The sequence below is a fragment of the Eurosta solidaginis genome, chromosome 4 (assembly GCF_040869045.1).
Source record: "Eurosta solidaginis isolate ZX-2024a chromosome 4, ASM4086904v1, whole genome shotgun sequence".
Lineage (NCBI taxonomy): Eukaryota > Metazoa > Arthropoda > Insecta > Diptera > Tephritidae > Eurosta > Eurosta solidaginis.
Window position 1 is genome coordinate 51660699 of NC_090322.1, and position 23865 is coordinate 51684563.

The window sequence follows — 23865 nt, forward strand, 5'->3', positions numbered from 1 at the left end:
AGAGTATGTCTTTTAAAATACTCAACTAATATCAAAATCTGTAAAAATCTTTTGTGTTTAAGATCTTGGAATTCCCTAATATTAAGTATTTCCACGTATATCCCAAGTTCGAAATCTCGTAACTCGAAATCGCAGATTCATTTTGTTTTGTTGATTTCCTAACAGAGTCACCTTGTTAAATTTGGTTTGGATACAATTCGGCTTCGGCGTTGGGCCATCTTCAGTGAATAGAACAAAAAATTACGCTGAAGATGGAACACCATATAAACGGGTTTTCTCAAAAGCAAATTTGACAACGGATAATCGTTCCAATATACTTCGAAATTCCAGCTTTCTACAAACGTAGTACTCAAAATATTTGAAACTCTTAAAAATTCCGAAATTCTTAAGAACTATTTTACAGAAAAGTTTGCACTCACTTTGTCCGAGAGCGCTAATCTGAGTTGTTTTTAAATTGATTTAGTACCCACCCTAATGTTAATTGTAAATTTGTAGTCAAATTATATGTTCTGATAAAAAGTCATCTGCCATATTTATACCCGCAGAGTACTGCATATGAATTTATATAGCTATGTTAATATCAGAAAAGGAACACGTATTTTAGTATATATGCACATTAAACCGTACCATAAAAAGTTCAAGTTTCACCAAATAAAATTTTGTCAAAGGCAGTTATAAATAAGAAAAAAAATACTGTCACCCTAGTAGAACCATTGTAAGTTTTAAATCATATATGTAGGGGCAAATTATATATAGCGCAACGTGATGCAATGTGACGCAATTTGTCAGTTTTTCTCGTGTGAACCAAAATTGGTATTGTAACGATTTTAGTGCAATTCCTCTTATTTGCAACCTTCTACTAACGTTCGAATCACTAAACTGTTGAATAAATAACTCCACTATTAAATAATGCAAAATGGCCTTTATTCAAGTACTTCAAAATACTACTACTTCTCAATAGATAGCGTACTTAAATCAAACTCATTGCTGATTGCTCAGATTGCGCTCTTTTATACTCTTCGTTTTCCCTGTGCTTCTATTTCTAGAATTTACTCGTTCACCAGCTATAATTACAGATGCACTATTTTATAGCTTCTCGCAAACCCCATGCGCGTGTATATGTGAGGGATACTTGCACAAATGATTGCATACTTTCGGGAGTAGATCAGATATATGCATGTGTTTGTATGTCTCTCTCCGCTGCGTGTACGTACATATGTGTATACATAATTATTGATTCGTTTATGTAGATACAATTGACTGCCTGCTTTATTGTTGTTGTGGCTTCATTTACTTAGCATCAGACTAGTGATGTGAGTATCACTTAGTGTCACTAATATTCGTCACAGTATGATATAAGAGCATTCACTCACTTCGGTGAGTGACAATAAACTTCAGTGCCCTTGTGAACTTATGGACACTCTATAGAAGAGAATGTGAATGTGAGTGAGTTGACACTAGCAACTCGACGCAAAGTGTGACGGCGTTATGCATAGTTGGGCCGTTAATCTCATTGTTTACTATATAGTATGGCAGCTTAAATTGAGGTTATGTTGCGAATAGAGCCGGCCAGCTTAACCTAAACCTAGATGAGAATTACAAAACTAGTTGCTAAGACATGTATATGAAATATCGGGTTTCCAGTCAAAATAATTGGAAAAACGCTTTTATTATTTAATTTGCGACGTTTCGACAGTTTATTGTGGTCTTCTTCAGGGCTTAAAAATCTCTACGTTCTCTTCGTCAGGTTTTTCTTTATATATACGTGTTTTTAAATAAAGCATAGTCACTTTAATGCTGAATTAAGAAAACGGAATTGATTTTACAATTTAAAATTACTATTTTCAATAGGAAACCAAGAATTTATATTTCAAACTCAAATTTGTTGCACGTCTTTCGCGTTTTACAAAGTTTAATATTCTTTTTATACAATTTTTACAATCCGGTCTAATGTGCATATATATATGATATGTAATTTTACACATTTCTGTTAAATTTACATTCGTTGACTACAAAGAGCCTGCAAAGAAATTGCAAGTTGCATGTCTACCACATTTACTCACATCATCCAACCATACAAAAATTCCATTTTATTTCTGCTCTAAGCGTTTCTTGAGTTTCTAGTTTCCCTAGTCTGTGGTATTAGTCATTTCAAAAATGAAATTAGATATTTTATTTTAATTGTCGTTTTAGCTTAGTTACGAGCTGCATGTCGGTCCTTTTTACTTGTTTATCTGCTCAGTTATTTTGTTATTGCATTTTTGTTGCTTTTTTAATTTGCAATTCTTCTTGGGTGTTGCGTTTGCTGTTGGTCTTCTAGCGCTTTTGACTTCGTTGGGAGTTTCTTGTGAGAAGGTCAACTAGTTTGAGATCTTGTTGTTTTCACTATTACATATTTTATGCTCATGACATTAGAAATATTTCAACTTTTTTTCTTTGACAAAGAAACTTGTTTTAAATATATTGCTTACTAAACTAGTTAAGTTATTTGAATATTTTTTTATGAAATTCCATAGTATGCTGACGTAAGTTAAAGAGGTACAAATGCACCAAAAGAAATGAAGCTAGTAAGATCAGCAAATCAAATTTGTTGCTGTTGAATTCACGTTATGATGGCTAATTCAACCAAGTTTTTTGTCAAGAAAACAAATTTCGTTAATTATTTCAACAGAAGAAAAACTATTGGCGTCAAGTTAACAATATTCTGTAAAAATTACAAATCCTCAATCAATCTAACAGATTTTTCTGTTAAAAGAACAATTTTTATTGGTAATTTCAATAGCAAACAACTGTGAATATTATGGAAGTGCATCAACTTGTTTTGAAGAGAAGCTTACGCTCACCCCCAGCGGGTTAGGGGTAGGTATGCCTGTCGTAAGAGGCGATTAAAATACCAAATAGATTCAAGGGGTTATGTAGCGCAAGCCTTTCAAGGGGTTGCCAGCGCAATATATAGCTTCCCCAAACCCAATTGTTAACCTCACCTACCCGTGGCGAATCCTGTTTCATTAACAGCCTAGGCTCTGACGATCCCGAACTCCTCATGGATCTAAGGTTTGGGAGGGCGTGATGGCTATAAGATCGCATGTGGCCATACCAAATCTTCCCGAGATTGTCGGGCTTGGTACCGGATCGTACCGGATCTGCATCCGGAAAAAGACCATCAACATCGGTAACACTCCCCAAGACCTTCGGGGACTGTCCTTATCGCTACAAAAACAACAACAACTAACTGCCTTGTTCGTATGACTGTTGTACCACAGAAATCTCTGTCATATCAACTGCCACTATTATTCTAATTTTGACGGAAATTTGCTAGTTTAACAGTTCTCATTGGTATTCTAACGCGCGGTTTGTCAGTAGTCGGTTAAGCTAAGCTTAAACTAAGTTTGCTTAAACTCTAGTCAAAATTAAACTTCAATGAAACTACTCAGCAGTTTTTCCTGTTTAAGGCCGCCTTTGGAGTGAGCTTTTTTGTTGTGTACGGCAACATTGGTTTTTTATTATCTAGATAATTTGTAGATACAGCAACAGCGGGATTTTGTTTACCTAACAAATATGGAAAAATAGTTCTCCAGCCTTAGAGAAATATATGTGTAGTTCTCAAGTTGATATCTAACAGCATTTTCAAATTACTCCTAAACCTGATAGTTCTCAAATTGATATCCAGCATCATTCTCCAATCACTATCCAACCTTTGAGAAATTGTGTAAAATTCATAGTTCTCAAGTTGACTCCAACGTCATTTTCATATTATTCTCCAATCTTTGAGAGATTTTGCGAAATACTCAAATGTGTATCAAGCAAATTTATCCAGTTGATATCCTACATTGGATATCGAGTTGAAACGGAGTTGCAAAAAAATCTTCTCCAAGGTGGTACCACCAAAAGCAACAGCTGTTTATTGTGAGATATGAACACTTGCTTGGTAGCAGTAATGAAGCGTTGTAAATTATTAATGTTTTATTTTATCTTCATGAAAATACTGTTGTATTGGAATCTTACATTTGGGGAATCACACTTGAGTATAAGTTGGTAATTACCTTCTTTTCAACTAAGGACGTGTTTTTTAGTGCGAGTTAAAGTGGACTTAGAGTTTAACCCTGCCCCTTTGTTCGATAACTTCAAATTTTGCTGCTCATCTTATCTTAAGCGGCCGAAGTGGCAGGGTTTAAATCTAGTCGACTTTAACTGGAGTTTAAACTCGCACTAAAAAACTGGGCCTTAAGTGACAGCATTTTTTGCTTAATAAAAATTTCTCTTTTATGCTCAGAGCGTTATTATTCTCAACTTGAGCCACTGCTTCGAAACGACTCGTGAGATTTTAGAAGTATACTGTTAACAACATGAGCTCTAATGGGACTCAAGTCCAAATGCTTGTGGGGAATATTTGCAAACAAACGCAAATAACTGTTAGGTTAATTAGAGTTTAACCTTGCCAGATCGCCAGCTTAAGCTTAGCTTAGACTTCATCTAAAGTAGACGGAAAAACTGCAGAATAAGTTAAAGCGTAGTTTAACTGACAAGCTCAGTGGAACTTTCAGTTCAGAGAACAGACCTAGGCGGCCAACGTGGTGTGATGGCATAGTTCTGCGCTTACCACACCGTAAATTCTGATGTCAAGGCCTGGAAAAAGCAACATCAAAATCTTTAGAAAAAAAGTTTTTTACAGAGCTTTGGCTTACATTTGCTGAACTTTCTTCGTGTTAATTTTACTGTTGAAACACTCAATTCATAATCAACAATTTGTGCAAAGTTGATTGAACAGTTCGTTTAGATTGACCCGTAATTCGGTTGATTTCAACAGTTTTTTTCTTTCAGTGCATGGTGATACAGATCACCCATACAAATCTTAATTTAAAAATTTTATTTTTTCAATCATAAAATTATTATAAATTGATTTTTAATAAAATAATTATTATTGACGTCAGCATTCATTATCATCGATTTTTGGTGCTCTATATTATTGTTTTGTATAGCGATTTTTAGTTTAGATTTGGCCATAAATGCTTAAGTGATGCTGTAAAAAAGGTGCGCCACATTTCTTAGTCAGTCCATTTCCTTAGTAATAATATTAATTTTTTAGCCGCTTTGAGCTATAATTAATTTATTTAAAGGTGTGTTTAAAATTGATCTATTACCGTTGAATTAGACTGAAAAAATGATTTGGTATGAACTTTATAAACAAAACCGTCTTGCAGGTAGTGGCAGACCAAATTTACAGGCTCACCTCTAAAAGAAAACTATGACTATGCGCTTCTTCTCTAGTTTCCAAGTCGGAAAATAATGATTAAAATATAAGGAATGGAAAATTGTTTATATACAGAGCTTAGAGAGCGTTTGCCCTCATACCAAAAGAGTCAATTACACCAACACACAGAGGTACTATTGTTTAATAAGGTAAACAAATCGAAAGGTATTTTGTTGGGATACGCGATGGAAGTTCAAAATTTGGTGACAGCGAGTACTGATGAAAAATTAATTATGAGCTGCACGAGAACGCTGGCTAGGCCATGTCAAGCGAATGAAAGACGATGCTCCGGCGAAGAAAGTATTTCTATCGGAACCCGCCTATGGAAGCATAGGAAGAGGGAGGCCCCCACTCCGCTGGAAAAATCAGGTGGAAAACGATTTAAGCTCCCTTGGTGTTATCAATTGGTTCTAGTTAACCCAGCGAAGAATCAACAAGCGCGTCAATTCTGTAAGTAAGTATACTTATAATATACTACCCTGCAGTCAAACCAACTAGTTTTATACTAGGAGAATATTATCAACTGGCATTTTTAACATGGCGATGTCCTAGGAAATATCAATTGCCAATATCTGCACCAGAATCGTACCAGATGGCATACTAGTCAGTATATGCATCAGGGTCATACCAATGAGAACACTAGTCAGCCTATCGCCAGCATTGTAGCAGATGGCATACTAGTTATTAAATACATCGATATTCAATATTATACCAATTGAAATACTTCTTAGTTTATGCAATAGTATATTGTTAACAGCGTTCTTCGGGCGCGACCTAGCGAAGCTACTTCTCTACTCAGTGTGGATTAGGATTAGGACCCCATTATGTTAATCTGGATCAACCGGCTTAGTTGGAAGGTGCCGTATCTCATCGTAGTGCTTACGGAGATGTTTTCTTATTGTTCTTGGAGGAGTGCGCGATTGTTGACTGTGTCAATTAACTAGTATGTTTACTGACTACTTTGGCTTTCGACTGCAGGTTTCAACAGCTTTAATGGGATCACGGTAGGGTGTAAAGGGGTCGAGATATACATAAAATAATGCGTATCCTTATTATCAGTGTCGAAAAAAATTTGATTGTGCCAGTTCCGTCTGTCGGCCCGTAAGCCGTTAACATTTTTGATAACACCTACTAAAGAACCAACATCATGGCCTTCTTTATGAAACTTTAACACTTCAACAACTGTTACAAGGCTTCACGTTCAAGGCAAGGTTCTACATCAACTCGAAATTCAAAGAACTAATATTTTCTTTGGTCTGCAAAAACCGTTTTTATAAAAATAATTTTCATTCCAATAGCAAAAAGCTCCATCTAAGTTTAGAACATAAAACTGTATCTTCGATTTTGTATGCACTTGTCGATCTAGATTTTGATTAATTTTCCAACTGAACATGGACTCCCATTTAGGTTTCAATATCAGTGAATCAATACTGGGTTTGGTTTTGATTTTGAATTTCAATAATGGTAACAGTAACGGGAACGGCTTAGCTTTCAAGTTCGACCTTCGATTCTCGTGGGTTCGGCTAACTACCTACATAACCTAACTTACTTTAATTTTCTATATTTTTCCTTATTTTATTTTATTTTATTATATTTTTTATATTGCTTTATTTTTTTTTTCTTTTTTATTTAATTTGATTTATTTAAATTTTATTTTATATTATAATAAAATCATGTTATTTTTTTCATTTTATTTACATAATATTTAATTTCTTTTATTTTATGATATTTATCATATTATGTTATTATACTTTATCTCGGTTTGTTTTGTTTTGATTTTTATTTTGTTTTGCTTCATTTCATTTTTTTATTTTATTTTATTTTATTTTATTTTATATTACTTTTTTATGTTATTTTATTTTATATTATTTTACTTTATTTTATTTTATTTTATTTCATTTTACTTTACTTTATTTTATTTTAAGTTATTTTACTTTATTTATTTTCTTATATCTTATTTTATTTTATTCTATTTTATTTTATTTTATTTTGTTTTATTCTATTTTATCTTATTTTATTTTGCTTTATTTTATTTTATTGTGTTGCATTTTATTTTATTTTATATTATTTTACCTTGTTTTTTTTTTATCTTATTTGAATTTATTTTATTTCATTTTTTTCATTTAATTTTATTTTATTTTATTTCAGTATATTTTATTTTATTTTGTTTTATTTTATTTTATTTTATTTTACTTTACTTTATTTTATTTTAAGTTATTTTACTTTATTTTATTTTCTTATATCTTATTTTATTTTATTCTATTTTGTTTTATTTTATTTTATTTTATTTTATTTTATCTTATTTTATTTTGCTTTATTTTATTTTATTTTATTTTTTCATATTTTATTTTATTTTATCATATTTTATTTTATCTTATTTTATTTTGTTTTATTTTATTGTATTTTATTTTATTTTGCTTTATTTTATTTTGTTTTATTTTATTTTATTTTATTTTATTTTATTTTACTTTACTTTATTTTATTTTATTTTAAGTTATTTTACTTTATTTTATTTTCTTATATCTTATTTTATTTTATTTTATTCTATTTTGTTCTATTTTATTTTATTTTATTTTATTTTGTTTTATTTTATTTTATTTTATTTTATTTTACTTTACTTTATTTTATTTTAAGTTATTTTACTTTATTTTATTTTCTTATATTTTATTTTATTTTATTCTATTTTATTTTATTTTATATTATTTTACCTTACTGTCTTTTTTATCTTATTTGAATTTATTTTATTTCATGTTTTTCATTTAATTTAATTTTATTTTATTTCAATATATTTTATTTTATTTTGTTTTATTTTATTTTATTTTATTTTATTTTATTTTATTTTATTTTATTTTACTTTATTTTATTTCTTTTTATTTTATTTTATTGCATTTAACTCTATTTTATTTTATTTTATTTTATTTTATTTTATTTTATTTTATTTTATTTTATTTTATTTTATTTTATTTTATTTTATTTTATTGTTTTTATCTTATTTAACTTTATTTTTTTTTTTATTTTATTTTATTGTATCTTATTTACTTTATTTGGTTTTTATTATTTTATTTTATTTTCCCAACTTATTTTATTTAGAATACTACTTCGATTTCATATTTCTTTTTTACTTCCATTTCGTAGGCAAATTTTCGTTTTTCTCATTATGTAACACATTTTCTCTACAGGCATGCAACACACGAATTTTATAAATATCAATTATTACTACGAATGACCTTGATAAGTTAAACTATGCAGATCATCTCGCTTGCGGGAACACAGTTCAATTTCCATTTAAAATAATCCATTTCTGTCACAATTCATCTCAGTTACAATTTAAAAAATCCGCTTTATGTTTACAAGCAGTGGTATATATATGTATGTATGAGATCGCTATAAACATCCTTCTTTAAAGTAGCATGAGTTAGATTCTGGCAAAAAAATATGTTAAAGTTACTAGGATTATTATATGTACATATGTATCTACATATATCCAAAAAATTCAATTTTTCCAAATTGAAGTTGTGTCATTTTCGAAACTAGCGACTTATTAATAGCAATAATGTCTCGGCGCTATTTTTTGAATACAAAATTTCTGAAGCATAAACGTTTGTATACGAATTATGTAAGTTTACCTTTGAACCTTGAAACATATTTTCAAGGGCTACCAGTCGAGCTGCTTTATAAATATTTACTTTAATCTGTCACATATTGATTGCATGAAATAATTTCGATTATTGTTAACAGCGGCGTCTTAAGCTTAAGTGAAAGTTACGAAACACGAAGCTTTATTTATAAGTTTTTACTATTGGGACAGAAAAAATTAAATAAAGAAAAAAGGGACGGTGGCTGGTTAAATGTTAAGGCTTAGTAAGTCTTACCCTGTTAACGCGATTTATTTCTTAATTTTTTTCGTTTTTCTTTTTCTTTATTATCTTTTCATATATTTATAAGTTTTTTTTTATATTCATTATTTTTCAATATTTTCTCTTTTTTTTTATATTTTCCGAATTCAATCACACTTTGTTGACCGCCGCTTTTTTTCAATTTAAATTTTACTTATTTTAAAAAATATTTACCATTCACTTATCTACTCGATAATGACAGTCTCATGGTAATAAAGCATCTCTATTTTGGAACAAAAATGCATGTCAAAAATTTCAACAATGTCATAAGACTTCATAAATCGCGTCCTTTATGTGTTTTTACTATCACTTACTACTAATAAATTTTTTTTCGGTTTTTTTTATAGTGGTCAACCACTTCTGCGCTTCAGTTCAGCGAGTAGTACCACAATAATAACGTTGAAGTTGTCAACGTTTAAACAAAGACAGGAAATATTAAATGGCTTGCTATTTCCTTAAGAAATTTGAAAAAAAGAAATAAATGAAAATATTTTGTACACAGGTGTGTTCATTAGGGTGGTACTAAAAACTGGTTTTTTTTTTTAATATCTTTTTTCCTTTTTAGTAATATTTTAATTGCAAATAAAAGAAAAAAAGTCCCACTGATAGGTTTACGTATATTGTTTTTATTATATGACTATCGTACCCGGCAGACTGAATCCTACCCGAAATTTTGTTTCCCTATATTTAAAAAGCGAACCCATTTCCTCTTTTCACATTCTATCCCATTCTGTTCACTATTACCGTACATTTGTTCTTATGATTCGCCATACCTTATTCCATTTATGACCCTCCCATTCCCACTCCTACTCACAATACCACTCCCACTACAAATAACACTCCCATCCCTCACACCCACTCCTAATTTCAGTTCCACATTCGTCATCAGTGTCCTCATCTTGATTGCATTTTAATCTTAATCTTCGTCCTTGTTTTAAACTTCAACTTCTTTTCGATCAACGTTTTGTTCTCGACGCCGTTGCGCTCTTCTCGTTTTCGTCTTTGTGTTGGTCTAGCCATTACATTTGTTCCCGTGTTGGGCTTCAAATTTCTTTTCGACTTCATCTTCTCCATATTTCTCTTTGTCTTGGTTTTGTGTTCATAAAATTTTTTTCATTATAATCTGCTTTCTTTTGGTCTCTATCTTTGTTCTTGTTTTCATTATTTTTTTCCACTTCTGCCTTTCTACTCGTACTTTTCCTTGCTTTACCTTACCCATCGTATGAAGGCGAATCAATTCGCCGTGCAGAAGAATGTCAAGTCAAAAGAAAAGTTTCATTGATTTCGATTAACTGACATATTGTTGTACAAGGCGTTGTATGAAAAATAATCAAGAAGAAGCAATCAGCTGTTGGGATAACAACACCTGATAATGAATTCGCCTTGCACCGCATTTGTTCGATGATTTCAAAGCGAATTTAGACCCGATTCACCTCACACGAGATTATCTAAGCCTTCATTTCCTCTTCTGACATCCTGTAGAACACGTAATCAGCTTTTCAAGGCGAATTCAGTACAAGATGATGTTATCCCATTAGATGATTGCTTGTTCTTGCTATTTTCTTGGCAAGATATGGTACAACAATCAGTTAATAGAAATCAATGCTAATTTTCTTTTGACATGCCTTTTTCCACACAGCGAATTGGGTTGAATTCGCTCTGCCATCCCATTATATATATTCGCTTTTCAGCTTTTGGTATTCCATCACAAGGTGATATAAAAACGAGTACAGACTCAATTCGCCGCAGTTCAAAATTTCAAAAGTGAGGGCAAAGCGAATTCTGGCCCTATTCCCAGCACAGTATTAACCCATCATTCCAAAACATGGAAATTTGCTAGGAAAATCACAAGAACAAGCATAAGGGGCACTCGCTTTGTCTTCCAAAGCATTGATTGCACAAATTGTAAAGTCATAACAAACGCAAAAATTTTTTGAAATCCCTGCAATTTATGTTATGCTCAAACCTATGTATATATTCGTGCACGAATTGTAGTAAACTAAATTGCAATCCGGATTCAACGGTTGCCGCTCAATACGCCTTTTCCCTCATGATCAAATTAAGCAATTTTGTTCATGATTTTTGGTGGTATTTTGTTATTATCTATGTCAATATTTTTAAGCTTGCTAATGATGCATGCCATAACTCCCTAATGGGGTGCTCTCGTAGTATTGCATATGATATAAACAATCCATGCACCTTGCAGGACAAATTGCCAAACCAAATGAAAAATGCATTTTTCGGCGAGTATTGGCATTTCATACATCACTATGCTGCTAGTATATAAATGCACAACAACACCAAAGCAGGCAACCACACATACATGTAAACATCAAAGCTAAAAGCGAAGAGAATATTTCACATACATACATGTAGTCTGCAGCTAGAACGAGGAAGAAAGAGAAACAGTCGCACATATAGTAATAATCAGCTAAGAGCGAAGATGACATTACTCACACATATACATGTGTGAAGCTAAGCAAGCAACTATGAGATGCAACTGTTCGAGAATGCTATTCGTCAGTTTGATTTTACCAAGCTATAAGAGAAGTATGCGAGTAATTTAATTGTGAAGTACTGTTACCAAACTAGTGTTGTCAGTAAAGAACATTTTGCAATACGAAATATTTGAGTTATTTATTTGACAGTTAAGCTATTCGAACTATAAAAGAAGGCGCAGAATATTCAAGGATTCCTAAAATTCTGTACAATATACAAAGTGGTAGCAAAATAAATTCAGACCCAACACGCACTACCACAGAATGTCAAATCTAAATAAAGTTTGCGTTATGTTATTTTACTGACATCCTTTGGTACCAAACGAATTATGATTTCCAAATTTACTGGATTTGCCCTGAATGCCATAATGCTCATTTTTGACACTTGTTCGCCATGTTCTGGCAAAACCAACAAAAGCTTCACCATTTAAGTCGCAATTGCACAAAATTTTCATTCGCTTCGCCAGTAGCAATTTCAGCCTTAATGTTTAAACAGGTTTTACTGCCATTGAGTTGATGAATCGCATATTAAAAGCTTTTGAAAATCATGACATAACATATTATTTGTTGCTCTCTTATAAATCATTTTAATGTTTATTGTGGATTTTCAAATATATTCAAACACAGCGTGATGAATAATAGAAATGGCTAATATTGAAATACCAAACAAACAAAAAATCACCCGAGCTGGCAATCAGTAAGCGATTCGTACAGCTGATCATCAAAAAAGTCGCATTACGAAGAAAGTGCAAGCCAGTAGAAAAAAGTAGAAAGGCGTGCCGTAACGTTAAATACAATACGGAAAAAGCAAAATTGGGTATGGCAAAAGCTATTGACATGTAGGAACAGCGGGAAGCGCGACTTAAATGCTTTAAAGATAATATTTTCCGATATATCAATGAAATAAAATTAGTCTTATGATTTATTTTTATATACACGGTTAGAAATCTCGGACTAAAATTGAAACCTTTACTATAGCAGGTACCTTGTCGTTAGTGTGAGTGCTTAGTCGAACTTTATAGCGGCCGACAATGGGCTAGCCTTGGCGGGCAGGTGGTCTAACGGCCAAGATGGACTCTAGCGTGCAGAACTAAGGAAGAAGAGAAGGAAAGGGCGATGGTGGTGCAAGCCTGGGAGGAGGACATCGCTATCAGCGATGAATCGGGCGCGGATAGCTCGATAAAGGAGCGGTCTGCCGACCCGGACCAAGAAATAACATTGGAAAGGAGAGGAAACAGACAGTTGGACCCCAACGACTGCGGAATTGCGCGTATGGCATGGGCCCGACTACAAACAATCATCAATTTTGCAACCGCATCGAGGTGGAAGGAGCCCCTGGAGGCAAGACGCAGCGATCGGCTGAACTCGACAAGGCTGTTTGTAAGAGGCAGAAGGAGGAGGGCAAATGCCTTAGTCCCAGAGAGAGGAGGCTAGCCTGCCGAAATGATAGCAAGCACACCTCTAAATATGCAAATAAAAGCGGAGAGGAAAGTCTAAGTACTGAAAAGCCATGTACCTCAAAAGCTGTAATACAGGAAGAGGAAGGCAATAATGGCTTAAGATACAAAAACACAAATGTTAATAAGCTAAAGGGAGATAACGATCAGACTTCAGCTTACTCGATTATACTAAAGGGAGCTAACGCTGAGACTCCGGTTGTCACAAAGAAAAAGATGAACGAAGTCGCGGAGCAGTGCCTGGATGTAGCACTAACAGCAAGCAGCCACACTTCTGTACATATACACATTAAAGCAAGCAGACACACTCATGTACAAGGCAAGGAAGAACATTCCACACACATAACCAACAGCTCGATGGGAAGAGATACCTCACATAACAAGTATGAAATACAACTGTTTCAGAAGGCATATTGGTGAAATGTCTAGACCTTAGGAGAAATATGCGAACGAGGCAACAGAGAGTATAAAAGCAGCGCAAGTTTGATTAAAACACGCTATTAGTTGTGATGTATAATTGTGAAGTACTACGCCCAAAGCAGTCTACATAAAGACCATTTTGCAATAATGAATATTGGAGTTATTTATTCGACAGTTCAGCGATTCGAACGTTAGTAGAAGGTGCATAATTATCAGAAAATCTCCAAAATTGGTTACAATATGTATGTGAATATGTGTAGTAAACCATGTTTAAACTTAAAACTGGTTTCAAACTCGAAAGTACAGTAACTAAACCCGATTCAGAACCGTCATTTTGATAAGTATTTGAGAAGTTAAAATTTTAAAACCAAATTGGTTTGATCAGATATATAGACCAGGAATGTTTTAAATTTAGCGTTCAAATAATATGCCTACTGTCAAATTCCATCAAGCAGCAATATTTTTAGTTCATCATTAATTGATTATTGCGAAAAATTTGTTTGTCCACGCAGCTACGCATGCGCACACCAATACATTTGGCCAAATGAGGTTTTTTTATATTCGTAATCGGAGTTACTTTACCTTTACCACGCATACATGCAGTAAGCATTTGAATAATTGGCACCATTGGTGCTACTCTTGTAATAACATGAATCGTTAAAATTCTCAAATCCATATGGGCAAATCCCAAAAAAATGATGTTAAATAAAGAAAAATAGTATTGGAGTTTTTGATTTGCAAATATCACATTGGTAAGGTGCTACAGCAGCATGCTTGGCTAGGTAGTCTGCCTGTTCATTATCTTCATGCCCCCGATGTTCAAGAACCCATCCTAATAAAACCTTGATATGGGCTCCCAGAACATAATGAGGATAAACCTCGAGGATAAGCATGGGCCGTGAGATTCTGAGCGCAGGGGCATTCGCATCACATAGTTGCAATAATGGATCTCTGATAACCTTCATATGCCCTGTCATTTTCCGGGTTGCTGTGAAGCTATCTTTCAAATTTGAATAAAATCGACGGAGTGGTTTCCGAGTACATAAGCTGCATACAAACACACATCCTTCTTTATATATAGAGATTAAAATTTCTCAGAGGAATTACCTTTCTTGTAAAATATATGCTGGTGGAGAAAAACATTTAACGACCACGCGCCCACATTTTTAGAAACTACAAATAGCTATGTAAAATTCGGTTCTACCCGAACCCAGACTTTCTTACTCGATTTATTTAAGCTAAGATATATAAACATATAAATATATTTATGATTGTGTGTTATGCGTACTTACCGGAAGCATTTTGCCGTTTATTTGTTTAGATTGTTCGCCAATCGGATACTTTCTTCAGACTGTTATTGTTGTATTTTCGAACACTTTGTTCTTTTTGAATTTAGGTATTTTAGCAAATCTTTTGTGCACTCAAAATATTTTGTTGTTTACTTTTTCTTACAAATATTATCAACGCTGGAATGTCGATTTGTGAATAAGAAAAATTGCATCAAGTCACTAAATTTAAAATGTTTATTGCTAATCATATAAATATATTTATTTAAAGTCTTTCAGTAGTTATACGTTGGCGACTTATTTATAAGGCAGTTTTTAAGTTTTCATATTTTTATTTTCTTATTTTTTATTCTTTATTCTTCATTCTTGCAATTGTTATTGCATTTTTTTTTTTTTCAAATTTCTTAAGGCATTGTGCAATTTAACTGAGTTTTTATTTTTTTATTAACATTTTTTTATTTTGTTTTTGGGAAGGTCACTTGGGCATAAATATGGAACGACACCCTGAAGTTATGCGAAAGCGATACGGGGTGGGTGACTATTCCAATTGGGGTGGTTTTAAGTACATGGACACACAGTTGCTACGACGGCAGTAATTATAGTGCACTCGGCATTTTACACCCCAACCCGCCAAAAAAATTTATTACCGAGCTCATAGATACGGCACTTTGCGGCATTTCGCGATGAGCAGTGCAAAATGGGCTGGGGGTAAGCCCTATAAAAAACGAAACTGCTAACATGACGACACAGATTTCTGGTCGCACGGTTTTTCGAGAGTCTGGGAGAGGCTGAAAAGGTGGATCTTTGGATCTTAGTTAAGCTCATCAGAGATAGCAAGTGATTTGTCGAGGACCATTAGAAAATAATCTAAATGGACGAATGTGCCGCCACCCCGCACTCACAATGGATAAATATGTCTCTGAGTGGAAATGTGGGAAATTCCCTTGCATGCTCTCTCTTAACCTAACCTAACTCTCTCTGTTGTTATTATGCTCTGAGATATAGAATCATTCACGTAGAGTGAATGGTCGATGTAGCTGTCTTTGAATATCATTTTTTGTTGAATATGCGTGGAGGAGTGCACCGCATAGTCCCGAATTTCACAATACCGACAATACCTTATCCCGAAAATTTTCAGAAATTCCGACAATACACAATCCAGCCATAACAACATCTCGTCAGCATTATATCCCGACTAGTCAAAATCCCGACAACATATTATCCATACAAATTTTTAAAAATTTCGTTAATACACATTATGCCTGCGCAGAAAGTTGTTTTGTGCAGAAATTCTGTGGATCGCGGAACCGAGGTTAGATCGGGTAAGAGTTATTGTGCAGAGATGCCTAGAATAATATAACAATATCGAAGATGTGTACTTTTTATGACATCATGTGTCATCACATCATTTCCCAATTAACATACTGTCGGGATTTGTAGGGTTTATGAATTTTTGGGATCTGGTTGTTTCGGTATTTGGTCGTATCGGAACAAAGTGTTTCGGAATTTTTTATTTCGGTATTTTGTAGTTCGGGATTATGTTGTACACTCGTATGGAGAAATCAAATTTTGCGTTCTCTGAAAAATCTAAAATTTTTAGCTACATCTGTTTTACAATAAAACGTGCTATATCTGTTTACGCTGGATATTACTATTTAGGCGAGAAGGTTTTTAGAGAAATAGGCGTGGCAGTGCCCATAACTGGCTGTTTTATATAGGCAACACCCAGCACTTCCTTAATTACCATTGTTTTTTTATACTCAGTTGAGCAGAGCTCACAGAGTATATTAACTTTGATTGCATAACGGTTGGTTGTACAGGTATAAAGGAATCGAGATAGATATAGACTTCCATATATCAAAATCATCAGTATCGAAAAAAAATTCGATTGAGCCATGTCCGTCCGTCCGTCTGTCCGTTAACACGATAACTTGAGTAAATTTTGAGGTATCTTGATGAAATTTGGTACGTAGGTTCCTGGGCACCCATCTCAGATCGCTATTTAAAATCAACGATATCGGACAATAACCACGCCCACTTTTTCGATATCGAAAATTTCGAAAAATCGAAAAAGTGCGATAATTCATTACCAAATACGCATTAAGCGATGAAACTTGGTAGGTGAGTTGAGCTTATGACGCAGAATGGAAAACTAGTAAAATTTTGGACAATGGGCGTAGCACCGCCCACTTTTAAATGAAGGTAATTTAGAAGTTTTACAAGCTGTAATTTGGCAGTCGTTGAAGATATCATGATGAAATTTGGCAGGAACGTTACTCTTATTACTTTATGTCTGCTTAATAAAAATTAGCAAAATCGAAGAACGACCACGCCCACTTTTTAAAACAAAATTTTTTTTAATTCAAATTTTAAAAGAAAAGTTAATATCTTTACAGCATATAAGTAAATTATGCCAACATTCAACTCCAGTAATAATATGGTGCAAAAAAATACAAAAATAAAAGAAAATTTCAAAATGGGCGTGGCTTCGCCCTTTTTCATTTAATTTCTCTAGGATGCTTGTAATGCCATAAGTCGAACAAAAATTAACCAATCCTTGTGAAATTTGGTAGAGGCTTAGCTTCTAGGACGATAACTGTTTTCTGTGAAAAAGGGCGAAATCGGTTGAAGCCACGCCCAGTTTTTATACACAGTCGACCGTCTGTCCTTCCGCTCGGCCGTTAACACGATAACTTGAGCAAAAATCGATATATCTTTACTAAACTCAGTTCACGTACTTATCTGAACTCACTTTGTATTGGTATAAAAAATGGCCGAAATCCGACTATGACCACGTCCACTTTTTCGATATCGAAAATTACGAAAAATGAAAAAAATGCCATAATTATATACCAAATACGAAAAAATGGATGAAACATGGTAATTGTATTGGTCTATTGACGCAAAATATAACTTTAGAAAAAAACTTGGTAAAATGGGTGTGACACCTACCATATTAAGTAGAAGAAAATGAAAAATTTTTGCAGGGCGAAATCAAAAGCCCTTGGAATCTTGGAAGGAATACTGTACGTGGTATTACATATATAAATAAACTAGCGGTACCCGACAGATGATGTTCTGGACCACCCTGGTCCACATTTTGGTAGATATCTCGAAAACTCCTTCACATATACAACTAAGGGTCACTCCCTTTTAAAACCCTCATTAATATCTTTAATTTAATACCCATATCGTACAAACACATTCTAGAGTCACCCCTGGTCCACGTTTATGGCGATATCTCGAAAAGGCGTTCACATATAGAACTAAGGCCCACTCCTTTTTAAAATACTCATTAACACCTTTCATTTGATACCCATATCGTACAAACAAATTCTAGAGTCACCCCTGGTCCACCTTTATGTCGATATCTCGAAAAGGCGTCCACCTATAGAACTAAGGCCCACGCCTTTTTAAAATACTCATTAACACCTTTCATTTGATACTCATATCGTACAAAAAAATTCTAGTCACCCCTGGCCCACCTTTATGGCGATATCTCGAAAAGGCATCCACCTATAGAACTAAGGCCCACTCCCTTTTAAAATACTCATTAACACCTTTCATTTGATACCCATATCGTATAAACAAATTCTAGAGTCACCCCTAGTCCACCTTTATGTCGATATCTCGAAAAGGCGTCCACCTATAGAACTAAGGCCCACGCCCTTTTAAAATACTCATTAACATCTTTCATTTGATACCCATATCGTACAAACAAATTCTAGAGTCACCCCTGGTCCACCTTTATGGCGATATCTCGAAAAGGCGTCCACCTATAGAACTAAGACCCACGCCCTTTTAAAATAGTCATTAACACCTTTCATTTGATACCCATATCGTACAAACAAATTCTAGAGTCACCCCTGGTCCACCTTTATGGCGATATCTCGAAAAGGTGTCCACCTATAGAACTAAGGCCCACACCCTTTTAAAATACTCATTAGCACCTTTCATTTGATACCCATATTGTACAAACGCATTCTAAAGTCACCCCTGGTCCACGTTTATGGCGATATCCCGAAAAGGCGTCCACCCATAGAACAAAGGCCCACTCCCTTTTAAAAAACTTATTACACTTTTCGTTTGACACCCATATTGTACAAATGCATTCTAGAGTCAACCCAGGTCCACTTTTATAACGATATTCCGAAAAGGCGTCCACCTATAGAACTAAGGCCCACTCCCTTTTAAAATACTCATTAACACCTTTCATTTGATACCCATATAGTAGAAACAAATTCTAGAGTCACCCCTGGTCCACGTTTATGGCGATATCTCGAAAAGGCGTCCACATATAGAACTAAGGCCCACGCCCTCTTAAAATACTCATTAACACCTTTCATTTGATACCCATATCGTACACAAAAGTTCTAGAGTCACCCCTGGTCTACCTTTATGGAGATATCTCGAAAAGGCGTCCACCTATAGAACTAAGACCCACACCCTTTTAAAATAGTCATTAACACCTTTCATTTGATACCCATATCGTACAAACAAATTCTAGAGTCACCCCTGGTCCACCTTTATGGCGATATCTCGAAAAGACGTCCACCTATAGAACTAAGGCCCACACCCTTTTAAAATACTCATTAGCACCTTTCATTTGATACCCATATTGTACAAACGCATTCTAAAGTCACCCCTGGTCCACGTTTATGGCGATATCCCGAAAAGGCGTCCACCCATAGAACAAAGGCCCACTCCCTTTTAAAAAACTTATTACACTTTTCGTTTGACACCCATATTGTACAAATGCATTCTAGAGTCAACCCAGGTCCACTTTTATAACGATATTCCGAAAAGGCGTCCACCTATAGAACTAAGGCCCACTCCCTTTTAAAATACTCATTAACACCTTTCATTTGATACCCATATAGTAGAAACAAATTCTAGAGTCACCCCTGGTCCACGTTTATGGCGATATCTCGAAAAGGCGTCCACATATAGAACTAAGGCCCACGCCCTCTTAAAATACTCATTAACACCTTTCATTTGATACCCATATCGTACAAACAAATTCTAGAGTCACCCCTGGTCCACCTTTATGGCGATATCTCGAAAAGGCGTCCATCTATAGTACTTAGGCCCACGCTCTTTTAAAATACTCATTAATACCTTTTATTTGATACCCATATCGTACAAAATAAATTCTAGAGTCACCCCTGGTCCACCTTTATGGCGATATCTCGAAAAGACGTCCACCTATAGAACTTAGGCGCACTCCCTTTTAAAATTATCATTAACACATTTCATTTGATACCCATATCGTACAAACAAATTCTCGAGTCAGGCCTGGTCCACCTTTATGGCGATATCCCTAAATGGCGTCCATCTATAGATCTATGGCCCACTTCCTCTTAAAATACTCTTTAATACCTTCCATTTGATACACATGTCATACAAACACATTCCAGGGTTACCCTAGGTTCCTTTTACAACATGGTGATTTCCCTTACTTTGTCTCCACAGCTCTCAACTGAGTATGTAATGTTCGGTTACACCCGAACTTAGCCTTCCTTACTTGTTTTTATTGTTTTATTCGTGTTATAGGATTCTAGACGAAATATTTCTTGCACCAAATTTGAGTTTTTTATAAATTGTAATGTTTAAAATTTTTAGTTGTTCGAAAATCATGTTAAACTTGGAGCAAATAGTTTGAATATTTTAATCTAGTAATTACGCTGTTTTAATTTTTTTGTATTTTTTTTTTTTATTTTTAGTATTAAAACTTTTCGTAGGCATACATTTGTTCATTATTTTCTCAATATTGTTTATTAATAAATTTGCAAACAATTTTTAAATACTCTTTTTTTTATGATTTTTTATTTTTTCCGTATTTGTGTGTCTCGAAAAATTCCAAAGCCACACAATTCAACCAAAAACAACAAAAAAATCATATAATCAAACGAAGCTGTGCTCAAAAAGAAGTAAAATGTGAAACACGCAGGCGCAGACGCAATTTTAGTCTTCAGCTGTAGCTTCAACACAACAAACAGCAACTACATATTTACAGCTTTTCTGCAAAAGTTTACGCAATCGCTTTTCATTTTCGCACCAAAAAATTAAAAAAAAAAAAATCTGCGATCACTTCATGTTCACTTTCAGCTGCTGGTGAGCTACACGTAAGCTGTAAGCAGTGAGCTGCTTGGCGATGCTTATTTGCAGATCAACGAAAAATGCAAGACGATTTGAAAATAAAAAAAAAAAAGTTTCAAAATCGAAATAATTGTGGTTATGTCTTCGCATGCACTAATAACTCGTGTACATGAATGTGTGTAAAATGTAAAAATATATAATTAAGTTTTTTAGTTTCTTGCACACTACGATTTGTTTCATTTTAAAAAACTTCTTAGAGTAAACATGAAAAAAAAAATTTTTTAATTTTTTTAATTTTTTGGAATTTTTTTTTTTTTGAAATTTGAAAATTTTTGTTTTGGCGTGTAAACTTGTCTCAATACTAGTGCTGCTCTCTTTTTTTACCACGTTAATGTAGAAAATTTAGTTAATTAATTTTTGTAACTTTCCTATTTTTTTTTTGTATTTTCGGTCATACATATTTTTCAAAATTTGTTTGTCTTTCACGTTTGCACACAAAAAATTACTAACTTCACTTTTCGTTGTACCACACTCTTTGTTTTTATATCTTACTTACGCGTAAACTTCGTTTTAGCGCAATTTCAACATTGCCGTTCAAGAGTCACCGTTGCACTGATTCCAACTGTTGCCAACACGGTAGCTTCAAGTCATGAAACGTGCCACGAGCTAGCCACCATAAACAGCAGCAAGTTAAGAAACAAAAACAACAACAACAGCAATTCGCAATCCATACCATGCAAAGTGTTCGGTTTGTTCGTTGCAGAGGCGAAAAAGTAAAGTCGCGCAAAAGCAGAGCGCAAAAGTAAGTGTACACCGCAACCAACACCTCCACCACACCACACCACAGGTGGTTTTGATGGGTCACTTTTACTACTTGATTGTTGTTATTGTTTTGTTTTACTATTTCGGCAAGTGCCACTCAAGTTTTTCTTGTACATCTTTTTGTTGCTATTTGCGCATATTTTCACTGAGTATGAAAACAAAAACAAAACAAGTATGATAGACTAAGTTCCTGTACAATCAAAAGGCATATACTCAGTTGTGGATATTGGAAAAAATTTATTTGAGGTGCTACGGTATTAAAAACTGAGATTGTGTTTCTATGTTTTAGAGTGTACCCGGCGAAGTTCGTGATAGTAATTTAATGAATCTTATATTTCCCTGCAACCTACCCACTGCCCTGACTGCTTCTTTCCCTGTAATCCTCTCCTCCTTCATTTAATTCTCGGTACCATTGCATTTACTGCCTAGCCAGCTTCCATAATCCTCCTTTCCACTGCACTCTCACTCCTTCTTTGAGTGCACATCCTCTCAACATCTCTCTCACTATAATCACTCGTGTACCGCTCTTACTCTTTACATAAATATTTTCTCTATGTTTTGTTTTGTTTGTATCTCTTCCTTTCTCTATTCTCATATTGTTGTTGTTCTAGCAGTGATTCGCCCATCCAATAGCTGCGATCACTCACAAACTGTCATCAATATTCTCTAACGGAAGTGTGAGGAAACTTGCTGTTTCATCAGGATTATACCAAAGAGAAAAGTTGCTGAAAAGATGCTTGGTGTCATGTGGGGATACCTACGTTACAAGCGGGACATACATTGTGTTAAGTTAATTCTGAATAAGTACGTGTTTAACTTATAACAGTATTCAGATCGAAGTTGAGATAAAGTGAGGCTCGTGTGGGGAGGCCCCTGGGGAGGTTGCTTCCTCAACTACGAGTATAGGAAACTTGCCTTTGAGCTTAATTTCTTCATATAGACTGACTTTTTGAGGTGCGAACTACTTCGTAGTGCTTACGGATATGACGCCTTAAGTTCCTGGGAGGCGGGGCTACTTCAATCTGTTGAGATTCCCAGATTACTAGGTATTCAGCAGAAACTGTTTGTTCAGCATTTCGTTTCTCTTCCTTATGCGGAGTATTCCTGCCTCACTGTGTAGATGATGTTATGTATACATAAGAAAACGTCCCGTGTATTTCTGAGCGCTCGATGTTTACAGGCCTGCAGTTTCCTCCAATATGGTTATTTTAAGCTTGGCAACCATAAGGGAGACGCGTAGCATACAAGCCGCCGGTCAATTGCTTAATAAGTGCCAGCGAGGAGGGACTTGAGGATTTTGCTACGGCTCTAAACTGTATATACAATTGCGGCTGCATGCTCGCCAAAATGTAAATCCCGATCGAGCGTCACCCCCAGCTAAAGGTGTTAAGATTAAACAAATTTTAGTTGCCTTGTCCTGTTCTTTTGAGGCTCGTTACCATGTGCTGGACCTCCCATCATCTCTGCATGAAATGATGATAATCAACAAGTGTTTGCACTGACAAAAAACTGAAAACCATATACCGAACAGCTCAGTGGTAAATATGGAACCAATTTAAACTGTAGGCTTCGTTGTCAAAGGGCACTACAGCATTATCATTCTTCTCAACTTTATCCCCAAGGAAACAGTCTACTTATTAATCTTAAAATTAGGATTTACCTTTGCTGCAGTACACTGCAACCCGTAACTATTTTGGACGACATGAAAAACATTAGCTCATTCATTACACCGACTAAGTTTAATCCTGCAAGTGGCAGAACGCTGAGCTTGACTTCAAATTATTTGCCATAGTTTAGAAAGAGCATAGCAAGCTCTTTCTTGATGCACCCTCGCATACACACTTTTGAAGCTTTTCGTAGCTTTTACAAAAAAAAACGAAAGTGAATTATCAGAGGACGAAATTGACATTATGAATTAAGGCTTATGCTTTCAAATCAGAAGTCACAACTGCAGGATGATATATGGCGACCGATGTTCAGAGAGTACTTGAGCTAAAATGAGGCAACCATTCGTGCAAAATCGCTGATGGTTAGGTTGCACCCGCAAATCCAGCAACCGATAATGTTGATAAAACGCCGATTTTAGAGTATACGACCAAGTATTTTATTTTAGAGTAAAAAAAACTGAATAAAAAA

At 34.4% G+C, this 23865-nt stretch overlaps 1 protein-coding gene across 1 annotated transcript in view; it reads right to left on the bottom strand.

The window, feature by feature from the left end:
* Cht6 (Chitinase 6) overlaps positions 1-20485 on the bottom strand; it is a 267684-nt gene extending 247199 nt beyond the window's left edge. The window contains exon 1 of the mRNA XM_067779453.1: positions 14815-20485. Within this exon, the coding sequence (XP_067635554.1) occupies positions 14815-14823 (9 nt within the window). The 5' untranslated portion in view covers positions 14824-20485. The remainder of the gene's footprint in view (positions 1-14814) is intronic.
* Positions 20486-23865: the final 3380 nt, after the last annotated feature.